Raw genomic sequence first — 13704 nt, forward strand, 5'->3', positions numbered from 1 at the left:
TAAACTAAAAACAGTTTTTAAATTCTCTCTGAATCACTGTATAGTGATATAAACATTTGGCAACATTAAAACATAATATTCTAAGTTGTATTTCTTCATTTGTAAAGAAAATGCACTAATATGGTTTGTTAGATGCATAGGACATATGTCCAAAAACAGACATACCAAGTAAAATTTTGTTTTTAGTGAAAAGGGCGTATGATCACATATGGTGCCTGCATTTTTCAGGCTGTATTTTCACTCATTTCAATAAATTCTCCGCAAACAACTTATATGTCAACACTTAACAAAACTATTCAACAATAAAATGTATGAGTTTCATCAACTTACCGTGGTTAGTTTTGACGATTCCTTTGAAAATGTCCAGTGAACTGAGCTGCAAAAGCAACTTTTTCTGATTTTGGAGAAAAGGGGAAATTTGATTTGACCCTGCTCTCTGCTGATTGGTCAAGTTGCACAATTGAGTAACCTATAATGGAGGATGATCTTTGCTGAGTCATGGGTAAAGATCCCATGACTCTTGAACTCACTGAGACGGGGGAAGGACGCGATAAGTAACAGGTGCGGAAATTACCAAAAACAGTCACTTACCCAATAAAGGGTTTTTAAGCACCATTGGAGTGTTTATTTTTTTAAATTCATCATCATACTAATTCTCATACATGTGTGGTGGGTCAGAAAAAAAAGAAGACACCCCTATTTTATTTTGTCATAGTCTTTATGTTGTTGTATATATTTTTTTATCCCTGATAAATCTCGTTAAGTACTGATTTCAGAACAGGCTCAGTTACCATTGTGCTATTTCACGACCGGCCGCTAGAGGGCGATCATCACGCTGGTATAGAGTAGTTGGGCTGTCAGGAAGAAGAATAAAGTTTCCTGTGTTGAAGCTAACGGCAGCTCAAAGTGTTTGTCTCTTCTGTTCTCACCACAGGTCAGTAAAAGAGCATCTGAATAAATGATAATTACAGATTATAATCAGAAATGTTGTTTTGAGATGATCTTTGTCAAGAGGAAATATGAAGTGTGGTAGAGAGATGGTGGTGAAAGAGTAGATCATTATTGTTATTATCATTTTTGTCTAACAGCTGACAGCTTTGAAGTGCGGGGGGGGGGGGGTCAGACTCTGCTCTGAACTTAATTTATTATATATTTAATGAAACAAACTTCATACAATATGTTGTTCTGGTTTATAGCGCATGTTAAATGCAGATTTCTGATTAATGCTTGATTGTAGGAGATATAGTGAATATTTAGATTTATGGATCTAAGTTTAACTGATAGAAAACTAACATTTTTTATTTAAGTTTTGATCATCCTGTAAATATGATTAAATGTTACAAAGAAACTATTTTATAGAGTGATAGAAATTACGGAGTTTTCATAAATGTTCAAAGGTGAAGTTAAAGGGTCGCCAGTCTGTCGCAGTGTAGAATATCCTCAATCACACATCCATCCATTCTCACATTCACACCTATGGACAATTTAGAGTTGCCAATCAACCTATGAAACATGTTTTTGGACGGTGGGAGGAAGCCGGAGATCCCGGAGAGAACCCACGCATGCACGGGGAGAACATGCAAACTCCACACAGAAAGGTCCCCCATCCAACTAAATTGATCTTCAAAAATCAATCAAAAATCAACTAAATTGATTTTTGAAAAATGTAAAGTTTATCAAACCCCAAAGGTTTTATGAACTGCTGTTTCCTTTTCTATTATGTTGTGTTTAGATATGTGTGTGTGTGTGTGTGTGTGTGTGTGTGTGTGTGTGTGTGTATATATATATATATATATATATATATATATATATATATATATATATATTGTATTTTTCTGCAATATCTACACATTTCAATTCCCCCTGAGACATTGACATTGTTGTTGTATTATGTCGTTTGTCAATAAAGTCTGAGAAATTAATCATTTTCCATCGGCGGACGGAATCAAACCTGCAGGAAGCAGAGCAGCTGCAGTTACCTGTGACTGCCACGAGAGGGCGTCAAACAGCTGCATGTTCAAATCTGCTGCCTGGAACAAACGTCAACACTTTCCATTCAACGACCGACAAGAAGAGCATTTCAAATAGAGAAGGTGTGGAGAAAAGACAGACGTGCAATGTAGCCAGTTCTCTGACCGAGTCCTCATGAGAGACACGCTACATGTGTCAAGCAGGACAGACGTGGGATTAAAGGGGAGGAGGAGCAGAACTGAAGATCAAAGTTAGAAGATGCATACAAACAGGAGAAAATGAACCACCTGGAAGAACATCCACCTGGAAGAACATCCACCTGGAAGAACATCCACCTGGAAGAACATCCACCTGGAAGAACATCTACCTGGAAGAACATCCACCTGGAAGAACATCCACCTGGAAGAACATCCACCTGGAAGAACATCCACCTGGAAGAACAACCACCTGGAAGAACATCCAACTGGTAGAACATCCACCTGGAAGAACTTCCACCTGGAAGAACATCCACCTGGAAGAACTTCCACCTGGAAGAACATCCACCTGGAAGAACATCCACCTGGAAGAACATCCACCTGGAAGAACAACCACCTGGAAGAACAACCACCTGGAAGAACATCCCACCCGGAAGAACATCCCACCCGGAAGAACATCCCACCTGGAAGAACATCCACCTGGAAGAACATCCACCTGGAAGAAGATCCAACTGGTAGAACATCCACCTGGAAGAACATCCACCTGGAAGAACAACCACCTGGAAGAACATCCACCTGGAAGAACATCCAACTGGAAGAACATCCACCTGGAAGAACATCCACCTGGAAGAACATCCACCTGGAAGAACATCCAACTGGAAGAACATCCACCTGGAAGAACATCCACCTGGAAGAACATCCACCTGGAAGAACATCCACCTGGAAGAACAACCACCTGGAAGAACATCCAACTGGAAGAACATCCACCTGGAAGAACATCCAACTGGAAGAACATCCACCTGGAAGAAGATCCAACTGGTAGAACATCCACCTGGAAGAACATCCAACTGGAAGAACATCCACCTGGAACAACATCCACCTGGAACAACATCCACCTGGAAGAACATCCACCTGGAAGAACATCCAACTGGAAGAACATCCAACTGGAAGAACATCCAACTGGAAGAACATCCACCTGGAAGAACATCCAACTGGAAGAACATCCACCTGGAAGAACATCCACCTGGAAGAACAACCACCTGGAAGAACATCCACCTGGAAGAACATCCACCTGGAAGAACATCCAACTGGAAGAACATCCACCTGGAAGAACATCCACCTGGAAGAACATCCACCTGGAAGAACAACCACCTGGAAGAACAACCACCTGGAAGAACATCCCACCCGGAAGAACATCCCACCCGGAAGAACATCCCACCCGGAAGAACATCCAACCCGGAAGAACATCCACCTGGAAGAACATCCAACTGGAAGAACATCCACCTGGAAGAACATCCAACTGGTAGAACATCCACCTGGAAGAACATCCAACTGGAAGAACATCCACCTGGAAGAACATCCACCTGGAAGAACATCCACCTGGAAGAACAACCACCTGGAAGAACATCCACCTGGAAGAACATCCACCTGGAAGAACATCCAACTGGAAGAACATCCACCTGGAAGAAGATCCAACTGGTAGAACATCCACCTGGAAGAACATCCAACTGGAAGAACATCCAACTGGTAGAACATCCACCTGGAAGAACATCCAACTGGAAGAACATCCACCTGGAAGAACATCCACCTGGAAGAACAACCACCTGGAAGAACTTCCACCTGGAAGAACATCCACCTGGAAGAACATCCACCTGGAAGAAGATCCAACTGGTAGAACATCCACCTGGAAGAACATCCAACTGGAAGAACATCCAACTGGAAGAACATCCACCTGGAAGAACATCCACCTGGAAGAACATCCACCTGGAAGAAGATCCAACTGGTAGAACATCCACCTGGAAGAACATCCAACTGGAAGAACATCCAACTGGTAGAACATCCACCTGGTAGAACATCCAACTGGAAGAACATCCACCTGGAAGAACATCCACCTGGAAGAACATCCACCTGGAAGAACATCCAACTGGAAGAACATCCACCTGGAAGAACATCCACCTGGAAGAAGATCCAACTGGTAGAACATCCACCTGGAAGAACATCCAACTGGAAGAACATCCAACTGGAAGAACATCCAACTGGAAGAACATCCACCCGGAAGAACATCCCACCCGGAAGAACATCCCACCCGGAAGAACATCCCACCCGGAAGAACATCCCACCCGGAAGAACATCCCACCCGGAAGAACATCCACCCGGAAGAAGATCCAACTGGAAGAACATCCAACTGGAAGAACATCCACCTGGAAGAACATCCACCTGGAAGAACATCCACCTGGAAGAACATCCACCTGGAAGAACATCCAACTGGAAGCATTTGCTCCATTCTAATGGATGACCCCCCCCCCCCCATAAAAGGTTGCTTTACAAACATCTTCTTTTAAGCTCTTTTCATTTTATTTACTTCTCCATTGATAGAGGTGGGAGAGATAGAAAGAAAACACAGAATGGAACCACATAGAACCGCTCCGTTAGATTACACATGTGGAAACCTCCAGCTGAGGAACCTGGAAGCCAGCTGCAGCTGGACGCTGTTCCAGGAACTCCACCGGGGTTCCACCTCCAACCAGATCAGTGGGTGACTGGGAAGGCTGGTTACCATGGCAACAGGAGGTCACCAGAGGTCTTCTTTCTCCAGAAGCAGGAATGGAACCTCTCTGTACCTCATCAAATCCAGCTCTGAGGAAGTTCAGCTTATTGTTCAGAATCCTCTTTTCCACCATCCAGTCAGCTTTTGTCAGCCATTCATGCTCTAAAGCCTGTTGCATTTTTTGAAACATTAGATTAGGCACAAACACTTCAGGATGTTGGTTTGACCTTCTTGCTGGTGATAAATGTGTTCTCCTCTTCAGATCTTTTCTTCTTCTCTTCCTCGTACCTGCAAGCGTTTCCATGGGTACCGTGCTGACAAACACTCAGAGGATTACAAGGAGGTGGGAACCGACAGCATTGGAGAGGGGGAGGAAGAGGGGGAGGAAGAGTGAGAAACTCCAATCACCTCACAGCTTTGGTACGTCTGAATGTCATCTGGCTGCACGTTTTATGTTCCCTAATGACCTCTGACCTCTGACAATCAAATCTATCTGATGAAGAACAGAACAGACTGGATATATGGTGATGAACACATGAACTACACGGATCATGTCTACGACACGGAAACGTTGCTGTTTTTCTACGTTTAATTGCAGCTCATCTTCTAGTTTTCATGAACCGATGAGGTCAGAGTTCAGCATGTTTGGAGTTCTTAAAATATTACAATGAAAACCAGAGAAAGAAATGTGAACAAAGATCACCTGTTTTATTTTGTAATCATTGAATGGAATATGATTCCATAAATATGAATCAATCTCCTGAAAATGAACCAGTGGGAGTAAAAATGACGTCACATCCTGTCATGATTTTAGAGGAATTGGTAAAAATATGATCCATTTATGTCTTTACTTTCTACATTTACTTGATGTTAATTTTTCATTTTATTGAATCTTTTTCACATTTTAATAATTTAAATGGATGAAATTGAGTTTAAATAAAGTCTTAATAGTGAAAATCTGACCAGAATGCTGATTTTAGGTGATTGTTTGGTTCTGATAATAGAACATTAAAACAACAATAGAAAAGAACAGCTTAGAGAACAGTTTTCTGCGTTATTTGTCATCTTTCCTTTAATAAGACAAAAAACATGCAAAAAAAATCAAAGTTAGCTGTTAGTTATTAACAATGATAATAATTCATTCAGTATTTATTTGACTTTCAAATACATTTTTAAAAGTTGGGTCAATAGAAGTGAGAGAAGTGATGGATTTGTGACAAAGAACCGTTTCCTCCACATGTTTTTAACATTTTTTTCTACTCCTCAACCAAACCCGGCTTGTTGTCGGGAAGATTTCCATTTCCTGAAGAAATCCAAACCAGCAAAATGGTTCAAATCATGGAATCATCAGAACTGTGACGTTACATTTCTCCAGCAGATGTCACTGTTCTTTGTTGGCCTAAAGTCTTGAAAATCTCCATGTTTTTTGGTCCAATCAGAGCTAAAAGCTCCAGAGATGGTTCTGCTTTTCACGAGAGATCAGCGTGACTCTTTTTCTGGACTTTTTCTGAACTTCCTGCAGTGATGAAAGTGTCAAACTAAAGTGTTTTTCTGCTCCTCACATCTTTCTCTCTGTTGGAATCTGTCAGAGTTTTTCCTGGAAGCTCTGACAGATCTGGAAGATCCACATTCTTTCACTTTGAGCTTTTCTTTGGGATCAAATCTCTGCCTCCAATGGCTGTTCTGACTTGTTCACATTCAGATTCAATCTGCTCAGTTCTGAGATTTAGCAGAGGAGAACCATCATCTAAATCCTGAAAACATCTAAATCCTGAAAACATCTAAATCCTGAAAACATCTAAATCCTGAAAACATCTAAATCCTGAAAACATCTAAATGCTGAAAACATCTAAATCCTGAAAACATCTAAATCATAAAATCATCTAAATCCTAAAATCATCTAAATCCTGAAATCAGCTAAATCCTGAAAACATCTAAATCATAAAATCATCTAAATCCTAAAATCATCTAAATCCTGAAATCAGCTAAATCCTGAAAACCATCTAAATCCTAAAATCATCTAAATCCTGAAATCATCTAAATCCTGAAATCAGCTAAATCCTGAAAACATCTAAATCATAAAATCATCTAAATCCTAAAATCATCTAAATCCTGAAAACATCTAAATCCTGAAAACATCTAAATCCTGAAAACATCTAAATCCTGAAAACATCTAAATGCTGAAAACATCTAAATCCTGAAAACATCTAAATCATAAAATCATCTAAATCCTAAAATCATCTAAATCCTGAAATCAGCTAAATCCTGAAAACATCTAAATCATAAAATCATCTAAATCCTAAAATCATCTAAATCCTGAAATCAGCTAAATCCTGAAAACCATCTAAATCCTAAAATCATCTAAATCCTGAAATCATCTAAATCCTGAAATCAGCTAAATCCTGAAAACATCTAAATCATAAAATCATCTAAATCCTAAAATCATCTAAATCCTGAAAACATCTAAATCCTGAAAACATTTAAATCCTGAAATAATCTAAATCCTGGAAACATCTAAATCCTAAAATCATCTAAATCCTGAAATCATCTAAATCCTAAAATCATCTAAACCTTAAAAACATCTAAATCCTGAAAACATCTGAATCCTGAAAACATCTAAATTCTTAAACCATCTACAGCGGGGAAAATAAGTATTGAACACGTCAACATTTCTCTAAAAAAACATATTTCTAATCGAACTATTGACATGAAATATTCAGCAGATGTCGGCATCAACCCAAGTTATGCACACATAGAAAGAAATCCAAACATTTATGTCCATAAATGAAGGTATGTGTAATAAAGTGAAATGGCACAGGGAATCAGTATTGAACACATGAAGAAAAGGAGGGGTAAAAAGGTCTGGCAAGCCAAGAAAGCAGCTGGAGTTTGTCAGTATTCAGAAGGTTAACCTGCCCCCTATTAGTGCAAAGTAATATCAGCTGGTATAGTCCTGATTGATGCCTTTTAAAAAGGTTTCTCACCATCAAGGTGTTAGACAAGAAGCATTGCATGATGGGTAAAAGCAAAGAGCTGTCCAAAGACCTACGCAACCTTATTGTTACAAAACACACTGAAGGCATTGGTTATAGGCGCATTTCTAAACTTCTGAAAGTTCCAGTGAGTACCATTGGGGCCATCATCCGGAAGTGGAAAGAACACGGCATTACCATAAACCTGCCACGGCCAGGTGCTCCTCGCAAGATTTCAGACAGAGGAGTCAGAACAATCATCAGAAGGGTTCTCCAACAGCCCAGGACCACTCGTGGAGAGCTTCAGAAAGACCTGGAATCAGCAGGTACCGTTGTTTCAAAGAAAACAATAAGTAATGCACTCAACCGCCATGGCCTCCATGCACGCACACCACGCAAGACTCCATTTTTGAAGAAGAAGCATGTTGAAGCTCGTTTGGAGTTTGCCACACAACATTTGGATAAACCCATGACATTCTGGGAGAAGATACTCTGGTCAGATGAGACCAAAATTGAACTCTTCGGATGTCATAAGACACAACATGTTTGGAGGAAAAATGGCACCGCACATCACCCCCAAAACACCATACCAACAGTCAAGTTTGGAGGTGGGCGCATCATGGCGTGGGGCTGTTTTTCAGCATGTGGTACTGGTAGACTTCATATCATTGAAGGAATAATGACTGGAGAAAAGTATGGAGACATTCTTGATCAGAATCTGCTGTCATCTGCCAGGCTGCTGAAGATGAAAAGAGGCTGGATCTTTCAGCAAGACAACGATCCCAAGCACACAGCCAAGGTAACACTCAACTGGTTGAAGAAAAAGAAAATAAAGCTGCTAGAATGGCCCAGTCAATCACCAGACTTGAATCCAATTGAAAATCTTTGGAAAGAACTGAAGATCCGGGTTCACAGAAGAAACCCGGAACCTTGAAGATTTGAAGGCAGTTTGTGTAGATGAATGGGCCAAAAATCACACCTGAGCTATTTCGACTGGTTTCTCCATACAGGAGGCGTCTTGAGGCTGTAATCACCAACAAAGGTTTTTGCACTAAATTTTGAATACATTTCAGTAAGCGTTTTCAATACTTATTCCCTGTGCCAGTTCACTTTATTACACATTCTTTCTATGTGTGCATTACTTGGGTTGATGCCGACATCTGGTGAAAATTTCATGTCAATAGCTCGATTAGAAATATGTTTTTTGAGAGAAATGTTGACGTGTTCAATACTTATTTTCCCGCTGTAAATCCTGAAAACATCTAAATCCTGAAATCCTCTAAATCCTGAAAATATCTAAATCCTAAAATCATCTTAATCCTGAAAAAATGTAAATCCTAAAAACATCTAAATCCTGAAAACATATAAACCCTAAAAACATCTAAATCCTAAAAACATCTAAATCCTGAAAACATCTAAATCCTAAAAACATCTAAATCCTAAAAACATCTAAATCCTGAAAACATCTAAATCCTGAAAACATCTAAATCCTAAAATCATCTAAATCCTGAAAACATCTAAATCCTAAAAACATCTAAATCCTAAAATCCTCTAAATCCTAAAATCCTCTAAATCCTAAAAACATCTAAATCCTGAAAACATTTAAATCCTAAAAACATCTAAATCCTAAAATCATCTAAATCCTAAAATCATCTAAATCCTAAAATCATCTAACCCTTTACCCACAAATTTAGAACCAAACCACCTAATCTGGCAACCCTGCCAGGAGGGCAAAGGGTGTTGTTTAGGAAATTTTCACTGGTATTGAATTTTGCTACAGCTATGGCGGGCTGTATGTGAAAACAACAATGCAATCCTCTCTTTGCGTTTTGGCTTTAATTATGTCACAGAACGAGTGATGTTAAAGAAGAAAAGGAAAAGCATTTTGACGGAGTGACATTTAATTTTATTTTTGAGTCATTTGATGCAGTTACATTGTGAAAACGAAAAAGCATTTCTGTTAATCCATTTATCATTATTCATCATTATGATTTTAATTAAGGGACAGAATAAGCGATGTTGAAGAAGAAAATGAAAAGCAGTTTGGCTGATTTCTTTTTAATTTTGAGTCAACAAATGCAGCTTCAGTTTGAAAAGGAAAAAGCATTTCTGGTTTGGACTTTTATTTTTAATTTTGCTACATATTCGCTCCCATAGACAGCAGCGTTCCAACCGCACATCTATTTAAACTGACTCCTGCAGTCAGACATGAGACACAGCGCTCCTGAGCCTCACCCGGAGTTTCCACTCCGTATGTGATTGTGCAACACTAAAATGTGGCGATTTTAACCTCAGAAACTGTGGAAAACATGTTGAGATGTGGAAAGTTTTTGTTTCTCTCTTTCGGCTTTTCCAATCAGGGGTCGCCACTGCGAACGAGTCGCATGGTAAACTTGGCAATGATTTACGCCGGATGCCCTTCCTGACGCAACCCTCTCAAAGCAACCGGGGTTGGGACAGGCACAGAAGTAGAGAAGGGAACGTTGAGATGTGGAAAGTAATATTTACTTAATTTATTTTTCTATTTTATCACGATCATGACAGGCCTCACCCGACCGCACGTCACTGCACTGTACCTAATGATGAGAAAAATGGAACTGATCTCATTTCCACTAAAATGTCTAGATAAGTGTCAGCTATGTCTGATAACTTGGCCAATTAGCTGGACCGGGATATTGCAAAGTGCTGGTGGTTTCACATCCAGTGTGATGAGTCTGTGGAAAGCAGCAGTACAGCGCAGCTGTTAGTTTTTATTAACATCAAGAGAAGAACTCTTGACACAACTGCCCTAACAGACAACTATAAGAGGATGAAGATGTATAACATGGTGAAGGAGTTTTTGTGCAGAAAAAGGTACCATTAGAAAAGCTTGTAGCAGTGACTGCAGAAGGGACTCCTGCTATGATCAATAGACAAACAGGTTTCATCACTCACTGTAAAGCTGACCCAGACTTTCCAAAATGTCTGCATTACTGCTGCGTCATTCACCAGTAGGCCCTATGTGCAGAAGTGATTGGCTCTGGACATATAATGACTCCTATTGTGAAAATCATAAACAACCTCAGCTGAAAAGTAAAACATCACAGGATTTTCAAGATGCTATTGTCTCAACAGGGATTCAAACCCTCATCATACAGGGCTGCAGAGACTTGATTTACTGTTTGTTGTCTTCATTCAGGATCTGCTGCTGCAGTTTGTCGACATGAAGTCCAATCTGGTCTGAAGAAGAAGTTCCAGTGTTTGTTTGAGGGGATGGCTAAAGCAGGAAGCCCAACCCTTCTGAATGAGATCTACACAGAGCTCTTCATCACAGAGGGAGGAAGAGGAGAGCTGAATGAAGAACGTGAGGTCAGACAGATTGAAGCAGCATCCAGGAAAGCAGACAGAGCAGAAACAAGCATCAGACAAGAAGAGCTCTTCCAACTCCCAGCTGGAAGACCAGAACCAATCAGAACCCTGATGACTAAGGGAGTGGCTGGCATCGGGAAAACAGTCTTAACACAGAAGTTCACTCTGGACTGGGCTGAAGGCAAAGCCCACCAGAACCTCCACTTCACATTTCCATTCACTTTCAGAGAGCTGAATGTGCTGAAAGAGGAGAAGTTCAGCTTGGTGGAACTTGTTCATCACTTCTTCCCTGAAACCAAACAAGCAGGAATCTGCAGCTTTGAAGACTTCCAGGTCCTCTTCATCTTTGATGGTCTGGATGAGAGTCGACTTCCTCTGGACTTCCACAAGGCTCGGATCCTGAAGGACCCTAGAAAGTCCACCTCAGTGGCTGATCTGCTGACAAACCTCATCAGGGGGAACCTGCTTCCCTCTGCTCTCCTCTGGATAACCACACGACCTGCAGCAGCCAATCAGATCCCTGCTGAGTGTGTTGACATGGTGACAGAGGTCAGAGGGTTCAATGATCCACAGAAGGAGGAGTACTTCAGGAAGAGGTTCAGTGATGAAGAGCAGGCCAGCAGGATCATCTCCCACATCCAGAGATCCAGAAGCCTCCACATCATGTGCCACATCCCAGTCTTCTGCTGGATCACTGCTACAGTTCTGGAGGATCTGCTGAAGAGCAGAGGAAGAGGAGAGCTGCCCAAGAGCCTGACTGAGATGTACATCCACTTCCTGGTGGTTCAGGCCAAAGTCCAGAAGGTCAAGTATGATGGAGGAGCTGAGACAGATCCTCACTGGAGTCCAGAGAGCAGGAAGATGATGGAGTCTCTGGGAAAACTGGCTTTTGAGCAGCTGCAGAAAGGAAACCTGATCTTCTATGAATCCGACCTGACAGAGTGTGGCATCGATATCAGAGCAGCCTCAGTGTACTCAGGAGTGTTCACACAGGTCTTTAGAGAGGAGAGAGGCCTGTACCAGGACAAGGTCTTCTGCTTCATCCATCTTAGTGTTCAGGAGTTTCTGGCTGCTCTTCATGTCCACCTGACCTTCATCACCTCTGGACTCAACCTCATGGACAAACAGAAGAAAATATCCTTTAAGATTCTCAAACTGAAACCGATCTCTCAGCCTGAACAGAGCAGTCCAGTCCAGTTGTACCAGAGTGCTGTGGAGAAGGCCTTACAGAGTCCAAACGGACACCTGGACTTGTTCCTTCGCTTCCTCCTGGGTCTTTCACTGCAGACCAATCAGAGTCTCCTAAGAGGTCTGCTGACTCAGACAGGAAGTAGCTCACAGACCAATCAGGAAACAGTCCAGTTCATCAAGAAGATCAGTGAGGATCTGTCTGCAGAGAGAAGCATCAACCTGTTCCACTGTCTGAATGAACTGAATGATGGATCTCTAGTGGAGGAGATCCAACAGGTCCTGAGGTCAGGACGTCTCTCCACAGATAAACTGTCTACTGCTCAGTGGTCTGCTCTGGTCTTCATCTTGCTGTCATCAGAAGAAGATCTGGAAGAGTTTAACCTGTTTAAATACACTGATTCAGAGGAGGGTCTTCTGAGGCTGCTGCCAGTGGTCAAAGCCTCCAACAAAGCTCTGTAAGAACTCTCATGAAAATCACCTTCAGTGGACAAATGAATCTGAATGAAACATGAAAGATTCAATAACTGCTGTCTGTCTTTGTTTTCTTCAGCCTGAATTGCTGTGATCTGTCAGAGAAAAGCTGTGCAGTACTGTCCTCAGTTCTCAGCTCTCAGTCCTCCAGACTCAGACTTCTGGACCTGAGTCTAAACTACAACCTGCAAGATTCAGGAGTGAAGCGACTGTCAGCTGGACTGAAGAGTCCATACTGTAAACTGGAAGCTCTCAGTTCAGCTTTCATTCAAATGTTGATTCTCTACAAGAAGTTGTCTGGTTTTCTGTGATTTAGGAGAAAGTGTCAGATAGACGTCACTAACAGAGAAACAGCAGTAGGTAGTAGAAAAACATCAGTTCAATTATTCCAAAAAATGCTGGTGAGATCATGGAGGGACTGTACATCAATACAGACCACAGAGATTCTCTTTTTAGTTTTGGTTGCTGGTGTGCCGCAGGATTTTTGTCAAGGTAAAAGTGAACCTTGGCTGAAAAAAGGTGGAAAACCACTGATCTACAAGAAGTTGAGTCTGGTTTTCTGTGATTTAGGAGAAAGTGTCAGATAGACGTCACTGATGAAGAAACAGCAGTAGATAGAAGAAAAACATCAGTTCAATTCAAAACCCCAGCTGGGTCTCATCTGATGACCTTTTTTCTGGCATGTTTTTCCACACCAGACTAAACAGGAGAACGTAAATCCATCCAGGGGTTGATATCTGGGAGAAGTTCATGTTCTGTGTTCTTGAAAGAAAACCGGAATCCATCCCAGAAGTGCAGATTTCAGTGGAAAAACAGTTGCAGCAGATTTCTGAGCCACAGAGCAGCAGCTCCTCATGCAGAAATATGAAGAGGTCAACCTGCAGCAGACTGACAGGTCTTTCCCACAGACCTGGTTCTGGTTCTTCTTCAGAACCCAGCCTGGATCAGAACCAGCTCTTTCATTAGACTGGTTTCTGGTTCTTGTTCCTGGTGCTTAAACAGACACTAA

At 41.3% G+C, this 13704-nt stretch overlaps 1 protein-coding gene across 1 annotated transcript in view; it reads left to right on the forward strand.

The window, feature by feature from the left end:
* Positions 1-870: 870 nt before the first annotated feature.
* LOC144983613 (NACHT, LRR and PYD domains-containing protein 12-like) overlaps positions 871-13704 on the forward strand; it is a 62072-nt gene continuing 49238 nt past the window's right edge. Inside the window, exons 1-3 of the mRNA XM_078930490.1 lie at positions 871-934; positions 4976-5133; positions 10864-12679. Coding sequence (XP_078786616.1) covers positions 5016-5133; positions 10864-12679 — 1934 coding nt within the window. The 5' untranslated portion in view covers positions 871-934; positions 4976-5015. The remainder of the gene's footprint in view (positions 935-4975; positions 5134-10863; positions 12680-13704) is intronic.

This window comes from Oryzias latipes, chromosome 2 (genome assembly GCF_053564925.1).
Source record: "Oryzias latipes strain Hd-rR chromosome 2, Olatipes_Hd-rR_3.1".
Classification (NCBI taxonomy): domain Eukaryota; kingdom Metazoa; phylum Chordata; class Actinopteri; order Beloniformes; family Adrianichthyidae; genus Oryzias; species Oryzias latipes.